Source organism: Gorilla gorilla, chromosome 6, assembly GCF_029281585.2.
Source record: "Gorilla gorilla gorilla isolate KB3781 chromosome 6, NHGRI_mGorGor1-v2.1_pri, whole genome shotgun sequence".
NCBI classification, from domain to species: domain Eukaryota; kingdom Metazoa; phylum Chordata; class Mammalia; order Primates; family Hominidae; genus Gorilla; species Gorilla gorilla.
Genome location: NC_073230.2, coordinates 18851577 through 18876068, shown reverse-complemented (window position 1 = coordinate 18876068; position 24492 = coordinate 18851577). Strand labels below are relative to the sequence as shown.

Here is a 24492-nt window from a genome sequence, read left to right as displayed (position 1 = left end):
CTAAACCAAAAAAGAAAGGAAAAATGCAGCAATTATAATTGTGTTGCCAAAAGATTGTGAATGGTGCCATCTTTGACCAGAATATATTCAATCTTAATATAGGCAGTATTAAGCAATTTTCTCTGGTCTTCTTTTATTTTAATACATCTGTCTTTTTATAATGGAATGAAAGAAGGTTACAGTGGGGCAGCCTGAAACACAGATACCACATACTTGCAACACCAGATGATGATCTCTTACTTACTTGATAGAAGTGGCCAAGAAAGGATGAGTTAAATTGCTAGGAGCAGGATACATGGCAGTTATCCTCCAACCTTGCTGAAATATTAATAAATCCTGCTATTGGAATGGTGCTGCTCCAGTTTTATTATATGGTTCAGAAAACAACGCTAATAAAAACCATCTCATATTTATAAACTATCAAGGTGTCATGGTGACATATTTATTGAAATCTCTTAAACATCTCCCTACAAAGAAGTTTCATTTAATATATATATACATATATATAGTTTCATTCTATATATACATATATAGTTTCATTATATATATACAGCATTTTATATATATAAAATAGTTATATATAATGATAGTTTTATATATATAGTTTAATTATATATATAGTTTACATACACACACACACACACACAGCAGACAACTGTGCCCCCTCTCTTTTTTTTTGTTATACTTTAAGTTCTGGGATACATGTACAGAATGTGCAGGTTTGCAACATAGGTATACACGTACCATGGTGGTTTGCTGCACCCATCAACCCGTCATCTACATTAGGTATTTCTCCTAATGCTATCCCTCCACTGCCCCCCATCCCCTGACAGACCCCGGTGTGTGATGTTCCCCTCCCTGTGCCCATGTGTTCTTATTGTTCAACTTTCACTTTTGAGTGAGAACATGCAGAGTTTGGTTTTCTGTTCTTGTGTTAGTTTGCTGGGCATGATGGTTTCCAGCTTCATCCATTTTATGATGTATATGTGCCACATTTTCTTTATCCAGTATATCATTGATGAGCATTTGGGTTGGTTCCGAGTCTTTGCTATTGTGAACAGTGCCACAGTAAACATACGTGTGCATGTGTCTTTATAGTAGAATGATTTATAATCTTTCGGGTATATACCCAGTAATGGGATTGCTGGGTCCAATGGTATTTCTAGTTCTAGATCCTTGCGGAATCGCCACACTGTCTTCCACAATGGTTGAACTAATTTACACTCCCACCAACAGTGTAAAAGTGTTCCTATTTCTCCACATCCTCGCCAGCATCTGTTGTTTCCTGACTTTTTAATGATCGCCATTCTAACTGGTGTGAGGTGGTATCTCACTGTGGTTTTGATTTGCATTTCTCTAATGACCAGTGATGATGAGCTTTTTTTCATATGTTTGTTAGCCACATAAATGTCGTCTTTTGAGAACTGCCTGTTCATATCCTTTGCCCACTTTTGGATGGGGTTTTTTCTTGTAAATTTGTTTAAGTTCTTCCCACAAAGAAGTTTCTAAAACTCTTGTCCTTTTGTTGTTACCTTGTCACATAGATTCTATTGTATTGAAGTCTAGTGATATGCAAAGAAATGATAAATGTTTGAGGTGATGGGTCATCTCAGTTATCCTGATTTGATCATTACAGGAGTATGTATGTACTCTGTAATATCACAGGTACCCCGTAAATATGTATAATATTACCATCTTAACTATCTTCAAGTGTGTTCAGTAGTGTTAAGTACATTCACGTTGTTGGGCAATCAATCTCCAGATCCTTTTTATTAAAAAATAAATTTTATTGTGTATATTTAAGGTAAAAACAAAAAAAAAGTCTAATGATGTGAACTCCAAAGACTCCACAATATTGAAGCTCTACATATAAGTATGTTTCAGGTTAATATACATGCATTGCTGAGTTGAAGATTATTACATGCCTTGAGAACAATAACTATAAAAGTAAAGGGAACTTAATGTTTATAATCCATGTACTTTGAGAAACATCTCAAAGAGTAATTGAATATTTTATTCTCATATCAAATAACATAAGTGTTATAAATTAGATACCAAGAAAAATATAAATTCCCTTTCTACTTTGAGGTGATAATGTAGAAAACCGTAATTAGCCATTAAAATATAAAATTGAAGATCACTTTAAAAATGTGTTTATTTTGGAATGCAGCACATAAGTGTTTGCTCACATTTTAGCTTGTTATGCATAGTGAATCACTAAAATAATTGTTTAACATTACCTGTGAGCTTCCAGAATAACATTTATATTTTCTCACTCTTGCCTTGATTTGTTAATTAGATGCATGAGAGCATCAGCAAGCCACTTCAGTCAATCTTATATTTAGAAAAATCTTTTAAAATATTCTGTGACTCACAGAAATGTTTGATCACTTCAAAAAAGTAAAAGAACAAAAATAATTGAAATTGGCCAAAGGCAGTATACATTTTTTATTTTAGTATTGTCAACTCACAGCATGAAGAATGCAGTACTGTATTCTAGAGAAAGGCACTTATAGAAAAATGATGAATCCATGATGACATTGACTTCATGGGGATTCCGAAAGGATCTCAGAAAGATCCTTAAGGAAGTGAATGGTTCTAGTTTGGTTCTTCTGCATGTCCTGCATCATTCCTTTCTCAATCTGGTATCTGATGGAATGTCCAATTGATATTTTAGTGTTTACTAACATAATTACTCAAAGTAAAGTCTTGAGAAATTGAGTCTCCAATGCCTGATTTCTTTGGGAATTCCTGCTTTCCTTAAATATGTTCTGCAAATTCTGGTGTTTGTGGAATGTTATGACTTTGCCACTCTATCCCAGTCATCCCCTAATTATAATCTCTATGACAACCGCTTTCTTCCAGCCAAATCAGCTTCCTAGATGGATGGTTATTAAGTGGCTCTGGAGAAAAAAGTATCTTCCTGCTTTCAATTTAAAGACAAAATTGATCCCCATGTGTGTGCAGTGCAATGACAATAATCCCCTATTCAATAGTATCCTTGGGGTATTTCTGTTTAATCATTGTTGTCTATCTGTGGATCATATTACCAGTTATTATATTCATAAACCAGTTTGACTTTCACCAGCTTAATTATATTATTTTAGACTGTTTCCCACTAGGTCACTTTTTTTTAAGTTTCTTAAACTTGAGGCAGAATTCTGTTATTTTTGAACTTGCGTGTAATAATAGGCTCTGTGCTGAAATGTGATATAACTGCATTGCCAAAATCAGATATTACAGTATACTTTGGGAGCCACATAAAAGTTCATCCATCCTGATGCATGGTATTAAATATAGTAACTGCACAAATGATGATATATAAACACATTTATGGCATATCTGCAGTAAAAACATAATACAAATTTTGTATATTTACTCTTGGTATGAAATCTTGGAAGGTGTCCCTATAGCAACAATTTTTTTAGCAGTTTTTAATGCTTTTTTTTAAATTATACTTTAAGTTCTGGGAAACATGTGCAGAACCTGCAGGTTTGTTACATAGGTATACGTATGCCATGGTGGTTTGCTGCACCCATCAACCTATCGTCTACATTAGGTATTTCTCCTAATGCTATCCCTCCCGTAGCCCCCCACCCCTGCCAACAGGCCCCAGCGTGTGATGATCCTCTCCATTCTGTCCATGTGTTCTCATTGTTCAACTCCCACTGATGAGTGAGTACATGCGGTGTTTGGTTTTCTGTTTCTGTGTTAGTTTGCTGAGGATGATGCTTTCATCAACCAATATCATCTTAGAGGAATCTTGTGATGAATAAAAAATGTGTAATTTGATTTTTGAGTGATTTAAAATTGTTGCTATCCTCTCAAGGAAATAAGAGAGGGTAGCAACAACTTGATGATTAATTTATTAGAAATTTATTGAGAGCCTAACCACACAGTACTAGGTACTTCTCAAGTTAATCATCTTCAAAATGTTAGAAAACAAAGGGCAGAATATCTGGAACTTTTTTATTATATCATTTAATCTTCATATTTTAAACAATCTTAGAGGTAGCCCAGCTTATGCAAGGTACATGTATACAAGATTTCTATTTAAATGGAAAGGATAGAATGGTATTGTGCCACCCCTCAGCTTGATCCAGTGCTCCCAAATCCCTTTATCCGGCTTTACATTTTACATTTCTAAAGGGTGTATCATCTTATAACATACCCATATAATTTACTTACTTTTATGTTTCTTGTTTATTCTTTATCTTTCATTCAAGAATAGAGATTGATGAGGATATCTTAGACTATTTTATTCACTGATGTATCCTAAGTACCCAGAACAGTAGGTGCTCCACAAAATTTGTAGAATAAATGGATGAATAAAAAGCTGGAGAGAATGATTTTTTTCCAGATAAAGAGTTACAACCTACTGGAGTTGCAGTGGTTTCTATACTTTGGGGTGACTGTGACAATTTCTTAAAATAAGACAGTAATGAATTTTGCTGCATCCATTGACTTTTTCATTCACTAAAGAGTTCTCTGTTGCATGCAATGTTGTTTGATAGCATTTTACCCACTGTGGAACTTCTTTCAAAACTGGAGTATATCCTCTCAAACCCTACTACTGCTTTATCAACTACATTTATGTAATATTCTAAATCCTTTGTTGTCATTTCAACAATTGTCACAGCATCTTCACCCGGAGCAGATTCCATCTTAAGAAACACTTTCTTTGCTCACCCATGAGAAGCAATTCCTCATCTCTTCAAGTTTTATCATGAGATTGCAGCAATCCAGTCACATCTTCAGACTCCTCTTCTAATTCTAGTTCTCTTGCTGTTTCTACCACATCTGCAATTACTTTCTCCACTGAAGTCTTGAACCCCCTCAAAGTCATCCATGAGAACCAACTTCATTCAAACTCCTGTTAAGGTAGATATTATGACCTCCTCCCATGAATCATAAATGTTCTTAATGGCATCTAGGTTGGTGAATCCTTTCCAGAGGTTTTCAATATACTTTGCCTGGATCCATTGGAGGAATAACTGTGGCAAGTATAGTCTTACAAAATGCATTTCTTAAATAATAAGACTTGTAAGTCAAAATTACTCTTTGGCCCATGTGCTGCAGAATAGATATTGTGTTAGCAGGCATGCAAACAACATTCATATCCTTGTACATCTCCATCAGAGCTCTTAGATGACTACATGCATTGTCAATAAGAACTAATGTTTTGAAATAAATCTTTTTTTCTGAGCAGTAGGTCTCAGCAGTGGGCTTAAAATATTCAGTAAACCATGTTATAAACAGATGCAGTATCATCCAGGCTTTGTTGTTTCATTATTGAGCACAAGCAGAGTAGATTTAGCTTGATTCTTTAGGGCTCTAGTATTTTCAGAATGGTAAATGGGCATTGGCTTCAACTTAAAGTCACCAACTGCATTAACCCCTAACAAAAGAGTCAATCTGTCCCTTGAAACTTTGAAGCCAGCCATTGACTTTTCCTCTCTAGCTATGAAAGTCCTAGATGTTGTTTTCTTCCAACAGAAGGCTGTTTCATCTACATTGAAAAATCTGTTGCTTAGTGTAGTCATCTTAATCTATTACCTTAGCTAGATATTTGAGATAACCTGCTGCAGCTTCTATATCAGCACTTGCTGCTTTACTTTGCACTTTTATGTTATAGACAGCTTCTTTCCTTAAATCCAAACCAACCTCTGCTAGCTTGCAATGTTCTTTATGTAGCTTCCTCACCTTGCTCAGCCTGCATAGAGCTGAAGATAGGATCTTGCTCAATTAGGCTTTGGTTTAAGGGAATGTTCTGAGTGGTTTGGTATTCTTTCTAGACCGCTAAAACTTTCTGCACATCAGCAATAACACTCTAGTACTTTCTTATTATTTGTGTGTTCACTGGAGTACTACTTTCAATTTCCTTCAAGAAGTTTTTCTTTGCATTCACAACTTGGCACCCCCAAACAATTACAATAGTAACAGCAAAGATCACTGATTACAGATCATAACAGATATAATAATAATGAAAAAGTTTGAAATATTGCAAGAATTACCAAAATGTGACACAGAGACACAAAGTGAACACATGCTGTTGGAAAAAATGGCACCGATAGATTTGCTCAATGCAAGATTGTCATAAACCTTCAATTTGTAAAAAATGCACGATCTGCAAAGCAAAATAAAGCAAAGCCCAATAAAATAAGGTATACCTGTAAAACATTCTAATATACTTACATTGTTTCTTTATCAAGTTTTATTACTCTATGTAATGCATTGGGTATTAAGTCTTAATGGAAAATTGGTGCTGAACACTATTAAAAAATCAAAGCCCAATTCAGATTTGTCCTTTGAAAATAGTCATATTTTTGCTGAAGGAATTCCATATTAATTGAACTTTAATGAACAAAATGATTCCACATTTTACAGCTCAATAGTTTGTATTATTTTACTCTAAGACTTTTTGTGCTTGAAGAAAAAAATTATTAAAATTGCAAAGAGAACATAATATATCAGCCAAAATATTAAAATATATCTGTCAAAGTATTGAGGAAGAAAAAAGTCTTTTTCAGTTCATCTAGAGAAATAAGAGGGTTCTATGTTTATTTACTACCAGATTGTCAAACAAAATACAATATTATGTTTAAGTGCCGGGCACACTTTTCTTTGTGCTCTAAGAATCATGATCCAATGGCTCTAAAATTACCAGGCCTTGGTACTGCCATGTGGACATCATACTGGCATTCAGAAAGCTAACATACAGTTTTTGTAGGCCACTTTAATTATGTTCATTTGTCTTCCAATTGTAGTAACAATTAAATAGTTCAGAATAGTTTGTCTAATGCCTTATTAATATAATATCTCTTTAACATTAATTTTTAAATATAGTGATTTGTATTGACTTTTCCATGTTTTCTCTCTTTGCCTAGTATGCTTGTGAATGATATTACAGAGGACTTTCTGGACATTAATGAATAGCTTAAGCAATTGCTTTTTTGCAAGCATCTGTAGGATTCAAAGTGTGCTTTGCTAGCACCCAAAGTTTCTCTTTAAAAATTTGCTTTCATACCAGCTTGCACTATAGCACTAATTATTAAAATAAAAAGAAGGCTCTACAAATGAGGAAAAACCTTTTAATAGAATATCTTTACATTATAAATATGTGTGTGGAGTATTTATATCCTTGTATGGAAACATTTAACCTTATTGCCTAATAGCCTAAGCAGTCTACTGCTTATTCCACCAGCCTCTCACAGTTCTGACACAGATGATTCCAAAGCAGGTGTCATGTTTCAATGACCATTGCTAGCTACTGCAAAGAAGTAAGTGTAAATATGAAACACTGTTGTATCACTCAGGGCTCCAGTATACATGTCTCAGCTGTGGGATTCTTTTCTACTAACATTTGTAGGAACAGGAAAGAATCATCAGAAAAAAAACTTGGAAAAGGAATACATCGTGGATGAATTTTAAAAATTATAATACCCAATTTACAAATAGACTTTAGTTTAAGAGTTTGTGCTTTTAAGTTGTAATATGGAACTCAAGATAAAACTGATAAATGTAATCATGAATATGGGTAGAGAATAACCCACCTGACCACTCAACCATAAAGTAACTGAAATGTATTACTTTTTGTAATAGGAGTCCACCAAAGATTATATAGGTTCATTATTAGAGGTTAATTAGAAACAAAATTGAATGAGAAATTGTTCCTTATCATAGTGGATACTCGTATTTGAGAAAGAACATGTTTAATTAAACCAGGCAGAAAAAGCAATAAATAGAGTCTTGTAAACAAGCTGAAATGGAGTCCTAATTTCTCCAAAGAGCTTTTCCACTTGGTAGAATTTATTTAATGTTTAATTCATTTCAGATTTTCAGTGTCTCATTTGATAGCATAGGTAGAGCGAGTATTGCTTTTGCAGTTATCATTCACAACTGGAATCTTTTTTTCCTTTCAAATGTAAAAGAGAGGCAGGGGGTGAGGGACAGACTTTTCCTGAGGTAACTAGTTGCAAGTTTAAAGAGCCAAGGAAAGGAGGAAAGAGCATCTAAGGATACTTGGGCACAAAGAGAAAGCAATTGCCTAGGGTCGAATTTAAATAAGGTGTGGAGATCAGCACTAAGCTCACACAGGCTCCCTGAGGGAGCACAGAGGAGGTGATGAGGGAGAGAAGGGCTGGAGATTTTCCTGCAGCTGCCATTCATGTCAGGTGTGATGGAAGAGCATCTGCCATTATCATTTAGTTCTGTCTGTTCATGTTCCGACACCTCATCTACTACTTCATAGCATGGTTTTCAAACTGGGTTTCCCAGAGCCCCTCAGGCCAGGCTGTCAAACATAGCCTCCAATAGATCCTGTGTCCTTATTTGGCTTTCCTTCAGTTTTTTAGGAATAAAGTGTTCCATTGCTTAAAATAAATTTAACTGCCAAGAACAATTCATTATTTGCAACAACCAAAAAAGAAAAATTAGAAATTTGCCTTTATCAGCAATTTCTGCCACTATAGGAAATTTAGGTAATCTGGATATAAAACAAAATTGACTCTCCTTTGATCTTTTAAATAGACATTTTAAAAAACAGGAAATTTATCCAAATAACACTTTCCCCTCCCTTTGTTGAAATTAATTTATTGCTAGTTTATCCATGTTTGACTTTTGACCTGTAAAATATAAAATAATGTAGGAAGAAGAAACTATCTTAAGCTTTTGGCATTTTTGTTTGGTTGCTTGGTTTTGCATTTTCTTCTATATCTGGAAATGGAAATTTAAAAAAAAAACTACTTTAAAAAATCTTAAATTCTGAATGGTTCAAAACATGAATTCAATTTTAAAGCATTCCAATTATAATCTATTTAGATCTATTTCTCTAGTCCAGTGAGATGCTTTGTGAAAAAGTCAGTAATTATGGGAATGCAGTATCTGAGTCATTCTCTCAGCGAGTCATAGTTTGTATTACCCAAAAGGGAAAAGTCCAGGGTAAATAGACCTGTATAACCTAGTTTCATGCAGCAGTTTTTCAATTTACCACAGACTGCTTTTTGTTAAAATTATGTTTAATACTTATTAGAATCCAATAAACTAGTGTTTAAAGATCATCCTTTGCAAATACTTTCATGGCAATATTAGATTTTAATTGATTGATTGAAAGAACAGTGCATTGCACTGGATCAAGTTAAAAATAAATCATTTTAATAAGCTTCAAAATTAATACATCTTCCATTACTTCATCTTCACAATTTGAACACTCTATCAAATATGTTTGTATTCCTGACAAAGCCCGATTACTAATGTGAGGTTTTTAGACTCTGCATCTGATTTTCAACATCATGTTAGTTAAAATTATAAATGTTAAATATGAGGAGAAAGTCAATAAATGCCTTAGTATGTGTAATGATTCCCAAGGTTTGTTATTATGGTTGAATAAGTAAAATATAAACACAGGTTCTTACATATATAAGTTTATTTTCTTTTTTAACAAAATATATATTTGAAAGTGCAATATAATTCTTACACTAACTACCTGGAGTTAGGCCAAACTTCACAGGTTAAGGGCCCAGTACTCCACAAGACTCCTCTCACTTCAGATATCAGCTGCAAATTTGGGAGTCTCCAAGCCAACCTTACTTCTCACAAGCTGGCTGCAAATTTCTGACTTCCCAGTACTGCCCCAGGCTCAGTAATTCACTAGAACAGCTGACAGAACTTGGAAAAGCAATATATTTACCACTGCAGTTTTATAATAGCAAAAGGATACAAATCAGAACCAGCTCGAAAAGACAGGTAGCTGAGGTGAGGGGGCATCTGAAACATGAGGCATCCATAATCTCTCTTTAGTGGAGGCAGGAGGCATCTTTCTCTTAGCACACTGATGTGCATTTCCAAACAGAAAGCTCATCTGAGCTTTGGTATCCAGAGTTTTTATTCAGGTTTCATTATATAGGCATGACTGAAGAATCATTGGCCATGTGATTAAATGCAATCTCTCCCGTCCTAGAAGTGGTCAGATAACATGTAGCTCAAAGCTCCAACTCTCTAATCAGATGATTGGTCTCTCCGGTGTGACCAGCCCCTTCCTGAGATATCCTTACAGCATAAAATCATAAGTAGTCTGAGGAGCCCACCATGAATAACATAGATAGTTCTATCACTAGTGAAATTTCAGGGCCGAGAGACCTGCCTTTCAGGAATCAGGGACAAGGGCCAGGCAAATTCTTTATTATACAAGAGAAGCCTTTAGAGTTTGCTGTAAGAAACGCCCTTGGTAATGAACTTGTACATAGATATCACTCAATGAATCTGAAAAAGCATGGTCATTGAGTAAATGCCCAGTATTAAAATAACAATAACAAAACCTCACAGCCATTCATACTGATATTGAAATTTTCTTTGAAAATTTATAAATACTTAGCAGATATGAATACATATGCTTTCAAATGTATATAAAATGAATAAATATAATTAAAATAATATTGTATTATACTTCTATAAATTTGCCTGGGTACTTTACTATGATAATTAATTGCCTAATATTGATTTATAACTTTTCATCCATCAAATATACAATGGGTAGAACATTGGAATATAGGAGTTTGGATATATACATAGTAATTTGGTTGCCCCAGGTATCAGATCACCAGTTTTTAATATATAATTGCTCAAGAATATTGTCCATTTGGAAAGTTTTTGCAAAATGATTTTTTTTCAACTTTTTCCAGCCTGTGAGGACCACAATAGATAAAAGTCTAGCTACATTTTCTCATTCCCAGTTGCAATCAAGTGAATATAATACACAATTAAGTAGAAGAGATTTTTTGAGGTTGCTTTTGAAATTAATCCAGATGTTTCAGAGAGAATGCCAGAGTTACTCATTCACACAGCTATAAATCAGAACCAACCAGTATTTTCTATGTGCTTTCAAAATGAATTCTTTGATCCATCAACAGTATTCCTTTCAACAGCACAATTTAGTAATTGTGGAGGTTGTTGAAATCTACTTTATCTCCACATTCATAATTCAAATGAATGAGTGATTGTGTGTATCTCAAAGGCAATATGTCCTCCAGTTGCCACTTTAAGCCTGCTAGGCTTTTGTATTTATTTCAACCTGAAAGCAGCAGTCAAAAATATAATCAGAAGTCTGGAGTTTAATTTTTCCAAGCGTCAAATTCTGTGTTCAACTGCTGAAAGTTTTAATATCCTAATTGTGAAGTCATTTATTCTAGCATCCTCAGAAACCATACATTGCTATAAGATGCCAGCAGTTTGTTTAGCCTTAAAACATTCTAAATGTTTTTCTTTCTTTCCATCCCCCATGATTGTTTGGTGTTAATTGCCCTAAAAAATGATCTGAGCAGAGAAGGCAGGGGAATGCTTTTCTAGCAGTTCACTAGTAGCATTAAGGATTTTAATGGTGCTAGATAAACATGACAGGCAATTATTGAATGTTGTCAGACATTGGAAAATAAAATTGATATGCTAGGCAATATATGCTTTTGCAGTTTTATCTTTATCTCAGTTTCTAATTTGTATCTATCTTTTAACAGTTTAATAGGCTGCATTTTATTTGAGAGATATTTTCTGGAATATGCTATTGGAAAATCAGACATAAAAGTTTTATATCTCCTTCCTTAATAATACAACGTGAATCAGTCTGAAGTCGTACATGTTAAATCTTACTAAAACCATAATATTTCAATCAAAAACAATTTTCCATTTATTACTCTGTGGGGTAGTGACATGTAAGGCCACCATGTGATTCTATTTTCACTTATAATTACTGAGCTAAAAAAGCCTAGAGGTTTACTTTTGAGAGAGATTTGCAGTTTATCAAGGTGGGAAAATGCAGTTCTTCTAAAAATATTTCAATAACTTATTACCTTTGAAATACTAGTGCTCTTTTGCCAAAGCCATTGATAATATTTGGAAATGATTTGGATGGTTCTTAATTCATTGTAGTCTTACAAATATCATTAAATGATTTGGTCATAATGCCATTGATTTGGAAATGACTTTAAATACTTTTAAAGTTTGATTGTATTTATTAAACTATAACTTATTTAAAGAAAATAAGTGATTACTGGCCCTAAAATAAGAGGAGTTATTTTTTGCGCATCTCATACTATTTTAGGTCAATTAATTTGCTGCCTCAGCTGTAGGAAAAAAGGCATTTGAAGTATATTTCAACTCAGAATCATGAAGGGGCTTATTTCTCCACCCCAAAGCACAATTAAAGTCAAAATGTAAGATTTAAGTAGATCACTGCAATCTATTTTAAAATTTCAGTAACACTACTGTGAAATATTCCTTTAGTTCTTTGTTGGACTTTCCTCTGGATCATTATCGATACTCCAAAAGTCATCTTGAATATATGAGAAGTACATTAGAAACTTAGCACTGGCATCTTCTTTCTTTCTTCTATGTCTCACAACAAACAAAATCCCAACTCTGCCACATCTGCCCTCCAGAAGATTGTCTGGGATTAATGCCCACTTTCAGAACTTTTCATTGTATCCTAATCTTCATGCCAAATTTGTGATCCCATTTTTTAAAATTTATTTTATACTTCATTTACAATGGATGATATAATATACATACCATCCAATTTATCCATTTGTCTCCTAGGAGTACACCAAACAGAAATACATACATATGTCCATCAAAAGACACATTCTAGAATATTCATAGCAGCACTGTTAATAATGGCCCCATATTGGAAACTACCTAAATGCCCACCAACAATAGAATGAACAAATAAGCCATAGTATATTCACACAATAGAATGCTACACATCAACCAGAATAAACAATATTCAGCAATATGCACTAACGTAGATAAAATGCATATCACAATGTAGAGTGAAAAGGCTAGCACAAATGGATATAAACTATATGATTCGATTTACATGAAATTTTTAAAAAGTAAAACTATTCTACACTGTGAGTAGTCAGGATAGTTGTTGCTCTTGTAAGAAGGGGCAGTGGCTGCAAGGGAATACAGAGGAGAGTTCTGGACTATTGATTTCATGGGTGTGTTCAGTGAAATTTACATCTATGGAAAATGCACTTTTGCGTATGAAGACTACAATACGAAGTTTAAAACAAATATCTTTGACAAATGTATAGGAGATACTACATAAAAAGATATGCCAGAAATCTATTTATCTTCCATTTTTTTGGTTCTGCCTGTATCTTATAGTAGCACTTCCTAACTTAAGACCTACACAATCACACACACAAATGATTAAAAGTAAAGCTTGTGAAACCTGAGTAAGTGCTATGGATTGTATTAATGTCAATAACTTGAGGGTGGTAGAAGCTTATGTTTTTAACATGTGTCTCAGATAATTTATGATTAGGCAAGGCTAGGAAATACTATATAGTAAATTAGTATTTTAACACTTTCAATACAGGACAGTTTGGGCACAATCTTATAGATTAAATTTGCCATTTTGGTTTAAAGGTGGTCTGACTTTCCTGTAATTAAAGAAATTAATGTTGGTAGGTTCTTTTTAAAATCTACCTACAATAAAAAAATAAAATACTTAGGAATAAATATAACAAAATAAGTTCAAGACCTGTACACTGAAAACTACAAAACATCATTGAAAGAAATTAAAGATCTATATAAATGGAAATAAATTCCATGCGTCTGAATTAAGATGGCAGTACTTCCAAGTTGATCAACAAATTTGACACAATTCCTATGAAAATCCTAGCTGCAATTTTTTTGCAGAAATTGACAATCTAATTCTAAAATGCATACAGAAGTTTGATTCAAAATAGCCAAACCTATCTTTAAAAGGAAAAACGAAATAGGAAGACTCACACTTCTGGATTTCAATACTTGCTACAAAGTTACAGTAGTCAAGACTATGTGGTACTATCATGAAACTAGACATGGAGATAAATGGAACAGAATTTACAGTTCAAAAATAAATCGTTACACTGTGGTCAACTGATTTTCAACAAGGGTGCCAAAACAATTAGGAAAGAACAGTTTTTTTCAACAACTGAAGACAGGATAACTCAATAACCACATGCAAAAGAATGAAGTTGGACCCCTACCTTTTATCATAAACAAAAATTAACTCAAAATGAAACATACACCTAAATATAAGAGCTAAAACTATAAAATTCTCTTGAGAAAACAACTATAAACCTAGATGACCTTGACTTCGGTAGTGGATTCCTAGATATAATACCAAAGCACTAACAACCAAGGAAAAAAGATAAACTGGACTTCATTGACATTTAAAACTTTTGTTCTTCAAACAACACCAAAATTTTAAAGAGACAATAACAAGTTTGACAAGAATTCATAGAAATTGGAACATGCGTACATATCTGGTGGAGTATAAAGTGCTGCAGTCATTTTGGAAAACAGTTTGACACTTGCTGAAAAAGCTAAGTGAGTTACCACATAACTGAGCAATTTCACTGTAATGTATATATTCAAGGGAATTGAAAATGTATGCCCACACAGAAGCTTGTAAACAAATGTTCATAGCAGCATTATTCATGATAGACAAAAAGTGAAAACTCAAATGTCCATTAACTGATGAGTGGATAAACAATGTGAAATGTCCATACAATGAAATATTATTCAATCATAGAAAGGACTGAAGAACTGATACATGCTATAACATAAATGAACCTTGAAAACATTATACTAAGTGAAAGAAGCCAAGCCAGGCATGGTGGTTCACACCTGTAATCCCAATATTTTGGGAGGCCAAGGATCACTTGAGGCCAGAAGTTCCAGACCAACCTGAGCAACACCGTAACACCTCATCTCTATAAAAAAATATATATATATGAAAATTCGCCTGGCATGGTGGTGGGCACCCTTAGTCCCAGCTCAGCTACTTAAGAGGCTGAGGTAGGAGGATCTCTTGAGTGCAAGAGGTCAAGGCTGCAGTGAGCTATGATGACACCACTGTACTCCAGCCTGGGTGACAGAGTGAGACATCATCTCTAAAACAAAAAAGAAATAAGATCACATAATGTTTTACTTCATTTATATGAAATGTCTAGATTAGGCAAATTCATAGAGATAGAAAGTAGATTCATGGTTGTCAGGGGATGAGGAAGGGGAAAGTAGGAAGTGGCTGCCAGTAACCATAGGGTTTATTTTTGGAGTAAAACAAATGTTCTAAAATTAGATGGTGACGATGGTTGCACAACACAGCAAACATACTGAAAACCAAAACGTGGGGTTATTTTTATGGAATATGAATTATATCCCCATAAATTTTTAAAAATCTACCTAGAGTTGCCTAGTATCAATTGTTTACATTATAATCATCGTCAAAATCGAATCTCTGCTGTTGAGATAAAATGGCAAGGCAGAGTGTTTTCTTGTACCAAGAACACCCTCTCTCCACATTCAGACTATTACAGAGGACAACCGTGCGTTTCATTCTTGACTAGAGGAATTTTGCTGTTTTCACATGTTTGCCTTGAGAATAATAGTGTTTAATTGATATTGTGAAATGGCAAGTTTGTAGTTAAGAACTATTCAAAGAAAATAATCCCATTTCCCAAAACAAATCTGTGCACTATTAATTGAATTGGTTGGATGATTTGATGGAATGAGTACTGGATTAGACCTCAGAAAACTTTTCCCTGTCTCTTACTGTGTAACCTTGGACTCAGTCAGTCATTGCTCTGCATTTGTTTTCTTATCGGCCTGTTAGAATATCAATACTTGCACAATTCATACATAAGATTTTCAAGAGAATCAAATGGATATAAGATGTGAAGATGCTTTGAAAGTGACAGCATGTAAAATATGAGACATTACTTAACATCCTGCATTTTTCTCCAGACTTGATTTTCAAAGAAGGAGAAATGCAAGATGCTAAGTTAAATGGTTCCTTTTGGGTATTGAGTGAAAGGGACTGGGATTTCTTAAGAAAGAACGTTGCATGGACTCAGAACCCTGAACTTGTGTGACATTAACAGATAGGGTTTTATAGAAAACTTATAATTTCTTAATGTATCATTCTGTCAGCATGAGAATGATATGGCAGCAGACAGGTTATTGTCAATTAAACACGAGCTGTCAGTCAGAAATGTTGAAATATGGTGAGCATGAATCCTAAGCAGATCACATGGCAGCTGCTCAACTGTTATTTTAACAGAGTCACTGTATGTATGTGACATTTCCCTGCAGAATTTAATTCAAGTCCCTAACAACAGAGACACCTCTGCATTTGCATGCTGCTGTCAAGTCAGTCTTGGACCTTCTAAATGACCTAGAATAGTGGGTGGTAATGGGAGAGTGACAGGTGGAGGAGACAATTCTTGTCTCATTTTCCTCTACTCAGGTTACATTGAGGAGGCCTGCATCATCCCCTGCCCCTCAGACTGCAAGCTCAGTGAGTGGTCCAACTGGTCGCGCTGCAGCAAGTCCTGTGGCAGTGGTGTGAAGGTTCGTTCTAAATGGCTGCGTGAAAAACCATATAATGGAGGAAGGCCTTGCCCCAAACTGGACCATGTCAACCAGGTATTTTCTATCATTGACAGTGTTAAGATATTGTTGAGATTCACAATGATCTGATTTTTTCTCCAAAATGGAGAAGAGTAAATAATAGCTATTGAATAAAAAATTGACCCATTTTTACCATTAGAATGCCTGAATAAATACATACATGTTATTAAAATTTCAAATTAGACATATTATATCTGTATTCTCTGGAGATTCCATACCTTGCAAGTATATATGAATATGTATGTAATTCAATGGAGAGAAAAATGACACCTATCTTTGAAATAATGTCAAGGTATTTAATCTGTCATAAGATTGTATCTAACATGTAGGCTGAGATTATCTCATTCTTATAGTTTCCCCAAACTGTCAGAAAAGACATCTCAATTACCAAATGCTGAAATTAAAATCAAAGAAATAATATTGGTTTGGGTCTAAAATTAGGAAAAATATATACTGTTTATTTAAATGTGTTTGATATAAAACCAACTGAGAAAAAGAAATACAAAGATGGCCTCAAAATCACTATAAGTATGCTATCAATTTAGTTATTGACCATTTTCAATTTTATTTGGAACTCTGACTTTTGATGCATTCTTTCTTACCTGCGGTTAATAGTTGTCGTTCTGTTCTATTAGAGATAAAAAGAAAAAGCCTAATGGAGGAATTGTGACTGATTTAAATGGAATGTAACATAATCAGACAATTATTACCATGTTTGGCCTACAAGTGAATTAGCAAAGAATAATTTCATATATTATGTGTGGGTGTTAAGTTGTATATTTGAATTTAAATCACAATCAAATGAATCAAGTCCTTAAATATGTAGAATTGTTTCATACATACATAGACTCATTTTAATCTCTAAACACACTGCTTACCTGTATACATACTTTCCTTCCCAGATTAACATAACTTTGTTCATAATAAAAGTACATTGTAGAGAAAACAGAAAGAACCTTCGAATTAAGTAAATTAAGATGAAGATCGTGAAGAATTAAATTCTATAAAAAGTACTCTAAAGAGTCTTGATTGTTCCCCAAGTGAAGTTGCTGATTTTATCTTTATGTGCAATGGAGGGTAAATAACACTGCCTTGCTGCCATCTACTGGTAGTTTAGCTTCCATGTCACAGAGCATTTTGCATTTCTAAGATGCTAAGGAAATTTCCAAAGAAAATTTAGTTCAGCAACTATAATTTTATAACTGCAAAACAGAAAAACTGAACTAAAATGTTTATGATACAAAAGAATATTTCTCTACAAATTTTGAAACCTTGAATTTTCAGTAGCAAATTTAAATAAATTATATATGATTCCCAATCCTAATAAAGAGAAATTCTACACATACTCATACCTATTTCACTTTAGCGTGTATGTGTACACCCAGTCAGATATGCAATTAAAATCTGTGTTTTCCTCAGATTTTCCTTAAGTGAATATCCAAAGGTTCAAAACCTCAGGCCAAGTTGTCTTTGCTATTCCTAGTGTTTAGCCTAAACCATTTGTCACTTTCCAACTCTAATATATTCTGATGCAGTTTGATAAGGGTATTGTGACTTGGTATCGGTTGACTGAAGGCTTACTGAGACATTAACAACTGAAAAATCAAAGCTAAAACAAATAATAAATTTTTGAACATTTGAGCATAAATGTTCTGCATAAAAATAGAAACTTCTATGAATTTGTGTATTAAGATATTTAGGGAAAATAAAAATGTAAAGTTTTGTGTTAATGTTGAAAATTGTAAATCACATAGGTGTTTACTACAATTATATGTTCCTCAGTAAAATAATCAGAAGCATTGGCTTGAAAACGGTCTCTGAGTTTCTATTTTTCTAGCTGAGGAAGGAAGTACTCAAATCCTCATTTTCTACAAAACAGATGAACTGATTAAGGTAAATCAATGGATAGATCAATCTATAAATATACTGATAGACAACAGTCCATTGACAAGTTGGATCACAAGTTATTTGCATCATATATCAATTTCCCATGCTATATATTGTGAGGTCAACTCCATTTTCTAAGATTTCTCCATCCTGCCCATCTAATTTTCTCATTGGCTCTGCTATTTACAATACCCATTTGTGTATCTTACTTTTTAACATTAATAAGTAGTTGTGTATTATCTCCTGAGACCTAAGAAAAATGTTCTAATATTTTACCAAAAAAGTAGGTTTTTACATGTAAGTAATAATAGTTGAAACTTACCACGAGTTCTTCTCACAGCATACTGACATTTTCACCTATCTTATTCCTCTCTCTCTTCATCATTCCTGTTGAACACCACTCCAGGCACAGGTAAGAACTCTTAAACCTCATGCTTTTTGATAGAATCCTTCTTTTCTTAAATTTCCTGATTTCTGAGAATACATTTCTCTTCTTGCTTTGTCTTTTATGTTTTACAGGGAGAAAATGTCACATTTTCCATTAAAGAATTTTTTCTATAACTTTTATTTTTCTTTTCTATCATAGTTACCTGTGTTCCTACATTTCATATCCCTCATTGTAATATCAAGGACTGAGGTGAACAAGAGTTGGGGAGAACAAGTTTCACTTCGCTAATCTCGACAGGCAGTAACACCCATTATTAATGGTCTTGTGCTTTTCACAGGGAGAAGGAAAAGGTGCAAGTGGACTGAAAATGGGTGGGTTGGAGATTGTTCTGAACTGATTGGTATTCACTTCAGTACAGGAGTTTAAAATAAAAGCCATCAAAGGATTAAGAAGAAGAGCATTTCTCCTTCAGTTTTTCTTTTCACTGCAAGTTGTAGGGTAATGTTTTATACTGTGCTATTTAGTTCTATTTTTAATATAGCAACTAAATGTGAATATAATCACTTATGGCAATAATTGCAGAATTTGACTCCAACAGTGCATTTTTTTATTCCTCTTTGAGACAGGTCCACTTTATTCATTTTACTTAGGTTTTTAGTTCACTAAAATTGGCACAAAAGAATGGCTGCAAAGGGCTATTTAAATCTATCTTTTCTAGAATTCATTACATAAAAAGCTATAGTTTCTCTCTTCCCTTTCTCTCTCTCTCTCTGTTTCTCAGTGTGTGTGTGTGTGTGTGTGTGTGTGTGTAAAATAAGGGATAGAGTTGGACTATCATAGATTAGAAAAATACTTTCAAAGAATTTTATTTATTGCTTGAGTCAGCTTGGTTGCAATGGATTAAGTGCCATTTATTTCCTTTATTTAGTCATTCTTCTCATTGAAAAAAGAACATAATTGGTTCATTGTACTAAAAAAAAACCTGAAACCAAGCATACCACCCCAAATGTGGGACTGAAAGGCTTTATGGACCCTGGAGCAGAGACAATTTGCTTTGTTTCATGTGGCCCTCACTGCTTGGGCTTGTAGACCAATATCAGACTTTGCTTCCAAGCCTTAAATGATTGAGGATTAGTTTTAAGATGGCTTTATTTCATATTGTTTATCTTTTTAATTTAGTTTCCCATATGATACACACCAAAAATGTAGATTCTCGTCATTATTTATAGTTATCTGGAAAATAGGCCAAATTATATTTATTTGGAAAACAGCTATGTTTTATACTTATTTGATTCATCAATTCATCCTTCATTCAATCATTCTGCAAATCCCTATTGAGTACCTAACATGTGAGCACCCTGGGCTAGTACTGAAGTCACACAAAACTGTAAATGACACAGATGGTCCAGAAAGTTACAATACGGTGTGTTAAGGGTCAGCATAGGAAAATATGTAACCTATCTAATGTGATCCAGTGGATCAGATTTACACCTGCAATGTAATAGCAGAGCAACAGAGTACAATATGATTAGCCCTATCCTTTACTGCTAGAACTCTTGAGTTCTCACTATTGCAATGTTAGAATAATAAGCAGTAAAGGAGGGGAATGAAAGTAGCTTAACAGTGAAATGATTGCTGTTATGGTGTGGAAGTCTTCCTCCTCACTCTTACCAGATTCCCTGAGATTGCTGAGAACCATGTGTGTTTCAGGTGTATGAGGTTGTCCCATGCCACAGTGACTGCAACCAGTACCTATGGGTCACAGAGCCCTGGAGCATCTGCAAGGTGACCTTTGTGAATATGCGGGAGAACTGTGGAGAGGGCGTGCAAACCCGAAAAGTGAGGTAAGACAAAGCCTAATTACACAGAGAAGCAAGACACAAAACTATCTCCCAATTGCACATGTGCCAACATGACTGTTCACTCCTCCCCAGTCTTCTGGATAAAATTGTCTGCAGTTTTGCTTTTAGGGAATCTGTGCTCATAGAAAACTATGAGAGAATCTGCTTCAAGCAGCAGTTTATTATATTCTGGCCTTCTGATTTAGGAAGCATCACTTCAAATACCCTTAAAGAGAAGGAATAGCATATTCAATCTGAACTAATGCAGATTTTCAACCCCAATAACTTTTTTGCTTAAAGGGCAAATATGTTTCCAAGTTCATTTTTAAAATAATCTGTTTTAAACTCTTGCTCTTTTGTATCAAAATGGCTAACTGAATACTATCCTGTTGTCCAGGGAGCTTTCTCTGAAGCCCCCAGCTGGTTCCTGCGTGTCACTTGTTCTTCTGTAGCTACACTGTCCAATAGGATAGCCACTAGCCACACTAACTCAATTTAAATTTAAACAAATTAAGGTTAAATTAAATTAAAAATGCATCTCCCCAGTCACACTAGCCATGCTTCAGTGCTCCATGGCCACATGTGGCTGGCAGCTATCTGTTGGAGAGCACAGACATACAGTATTTTTTGTAATGGTAGAAAGTTCCATTGGACAGGGTTGTTCTATTACACTCCATATACCCCTCACTGTGTTGAAAAGACCCCTCTTCATGTCTATCCCCTTAATAAAACTTTATAAAATTTCTTAAAACAGAGACCCCACATATTCATAGGAATTCCCTACTGCCTAACACTAGATTTATACTCGTTAAATTTTCCATACAGCATCTATCACATGATCCTTAAGGGCTCTAGAACTCTATGAAACAAATGCATGAGGTTTTATCACCTCCATTTTGTAGATTAGATTCCCAAGTGCTAAATAATGTACCAAGAATACCCATCTAGTAAAGTGGCAGCCTTGGAATTCAAACCCAAGTCTCCCATCACTCTTTTTAAATACACTGGTTTCTTTTCACCCTTCTCAGTGGCACCCAGGAAAGACAAATATAAAAACATCCAACCACTTTGGGAGGCCGAGGCGGGTGGATCACGAGGTCAGGAGATTGAGACCATCCTGGCTAACATGGTGAAACCCCATCTCTACTAAAAAATACAAAAAATTAGCTGGGCGTGGTGGCGGGCACTTGTAGTCCCAGCTACTCAGGAGGCTGAGGCAGGAGAATGGCGTGAACCCGGGAGGCGGAGCTTGCAGTGAGCCGAGATGGCGCCACTGCACTCCAGCCTGGGGGACAGAGCCAGACTCCATCTCAAAAAAAAAAAAAAAAAAAAAAAAAATCCAGCAGTCGGCAACCCATTTTATGAAGAAGTTCATTCTTACCCATAACCCAACCTTTCATGCATTTAAGATTGATGTTTTAATCTACTTCAGTAGGAAAGCAGAACAAGTTAATATTTGTTTTACCATATAAAACCTTTGCATATGGACCTATATATAATTTTATGTCTAATAAAATGTTTTATATTTCTTTTTTCAAAAGCCCATCTGAACTCTCAATTTGTTTTTTCTCTGAGGACCTTAATATAGGTGTACTGGGAATGGGGAGGAGGTAGAGAGGTAATAAGTAGATAGGGACACAGAAAAAGAGATTCTGTTTTCCACTATTCTCCTTTCAAATTATTTTTTTTCGTCAAAATAAAAAATATTACATTAAGAATTTGATCAGGTTGGTTGTTTCATTAGTAAAAAAAATTATAGGCCGGGCACAGTGGTTCATACCTGTAATCCCAGCACTTTGGGAGGCCGAGGAAGACAGATCACAAGGTCAAGAAATCAAGACCATCCTGGCCAACATGGTGAAACCCTGTCTCTACTAAAAATACAAAAATTAGCTGCACATGGTGGCATGCACCTGTAGTCCCAGCTACTCAGGAGGCTGAGGCAGGAGAATCGCTTGAACCCAGGAGGTGGAGGTTGCAGTGAGCTGAGACGGTGCTACTGCCCTCCAGCCTGGCCACATAGCGAGACTCCATCTCAAACCACTGGGTTGTTTTTTCAGCTGTCCCTTCAACTATCTGTGTACATGTTACTTTTTTTTTTTTTTTTTTTTTTTTTTGCTTTGTAAATAGATAGTCTTAACATTTCCAAACACATTCTAAACAAAGTAACTTTTCAGATCAATTTATTTTTTCAGTAAACAACTTCAATGCAAATAGAGAGGTCAGTATTGATTGCGATCTCTAATCATGTAATGATGTTTCTGTTTGTTACTGATTGAGTAGTACACTTCCCTTAAATTATCCTCTGCTAATGAAGGTCAAAATGTCCTGCTTGAATGCAAGTGTTGGGTAACATTTCAGGATAGATGGGTCTATAAAAGAGGAGGTTTAAATGTATTCAATTACACTCTTCCTCTTTAAGGATGATATGGCCTATCAAGGAGTGGTGGTAGAAGTGGTTTACCTTGGTAGGGAAGGATATTTTTTTCACTGACTTTTTCTAGAATTGCCAGCACACAGTAGTAATAAAAAACAGACAGATTTAGTTATTGTTGCTTTTTAAATCTATGCAGAAAATACACTGTCTTATTACCACACCTGTGATGGGCTTCTGACTCAACCCTTTGCCTACAACTTGGTTCTACACCGTGTATCTCTAATATAGTTCAGTTTTCTCAAAGTATAATTCTTGCTCCTTAGAAAGGAGAAAGGCCAAGAATTTGGAGAAAACAAAGGAATTTAAAGTGCCTTCCTTTGGGCTTAAGACTTGATCCAAATATTCTGTATTCTAGGGTGATTATAAAAATGTTTAATATAAAATAACAAAAATAAAGCCTGTAAGTATAAATGCCACAGCAGGGACATTTTAGCAATTGTGGCACATTTAAGCAATGGAATTCAGATGTAGACCTTAAAATATGTCTTAGAAAAATAGTTAATGACAGGAAGATGTTCATAATATATTGTAGATTTTTAAAATGGTACAAATAGGTAAAGTTTGCTTCCATTTTGTAAAATGAAAAGATATATTTAAAGTAATAGTCTATTAATAAATATAGTCTGTTATGAGTGGTTATCTCCGATGAAATTGTGGAAATTTTTATTTCTTCTGATTTTCTTAAAATGAGTATATTACTTGTAAAACAAAAAAAGGAAGAGAGATGTATTAATCTGTTCTCATAGTGCTATACAGAACTTCCTGAGACTAATTTATAAAGAAAAGAGGTTTAATTTGACTCACAGTTCCACAGGCAGTACAGGAGACATGGCTAGGGAGCCTTCAGGAAACTTACAATCATGACAAAAGGGTGAAGCAGAAGCAAGCTTATCTTCACATGGCAGCAGGAGAGAGAAAGAGCGAAGGGGGAAGTGCCACACACTTTACAACAACCAGATCTCATGAGAACTCACTCACTATCATGAGAACAGCAAGGGGAAAATCTGCCCTATGATCCAATCACCTCCTACCAGGTCCCTCCCCCAACATGAGATTTGGGTGGGGACATAGAGCCAAACCATATCATTCCACCCTGGCACTTCCCAAATCTCATGTACTTCTCATATTTCAAAACACAACCATACCTTCCCAACAGTCCCCCAAAGCCTTAACTCATTCTAGCATTAACTCAAAAGTTCAAATCCAAAATCTCATTTGAGACAAGGCAAGTCCCCTCTGCCTGTGAACCTGTAAAATCTAAAACAAGTTAGTTACTTACAAGATACAATTCTCCCTTTCCAAATGGGAGATATTGGCCAAAACAAAGTGGCTACAGGCCCCATGCAAGTCCAAAACCCAGCAGTTCAGTCATTAAATTTTAAAGCTTCAAAATAATCTCCTTTGACTCTGTATCTCACATCCAGGCCACAATGACACAGGGGTGGGTTCCCAAGGCCTTGGGCAGCTCGACCCCTGTGGCTCTG

The 24492-nt window shown here is 34.8% G+C and overlaps 1 protein-coding gene across 1 annotated transcript in view; it reads left to right on the top strand.

Annotated features, from left to right (window-relative positions):
* THSD7A (thrombospondin type 1 domain containing 7A) overlaps positions 1-24492 on the top strand; it is a 468774-nt gene that overhangs the window by 393927 nt on the left and 50355 nt on the right. The window contains exons 14-16 of the mRNA XM_004045112.4: positions 16292-16470; positions 18749-18754; positions 20441-20574. Of these exons, the coding sequence (XP_004045160.3) occupies positions 16292-16470; positions 18749-18754; positions 20441-20574 (319 nt within the window). The remainder of the gene's footprint in view (positions 1-16291; positions 16471-18748; positions 18755-20440; positions 20575-24492) is intronic.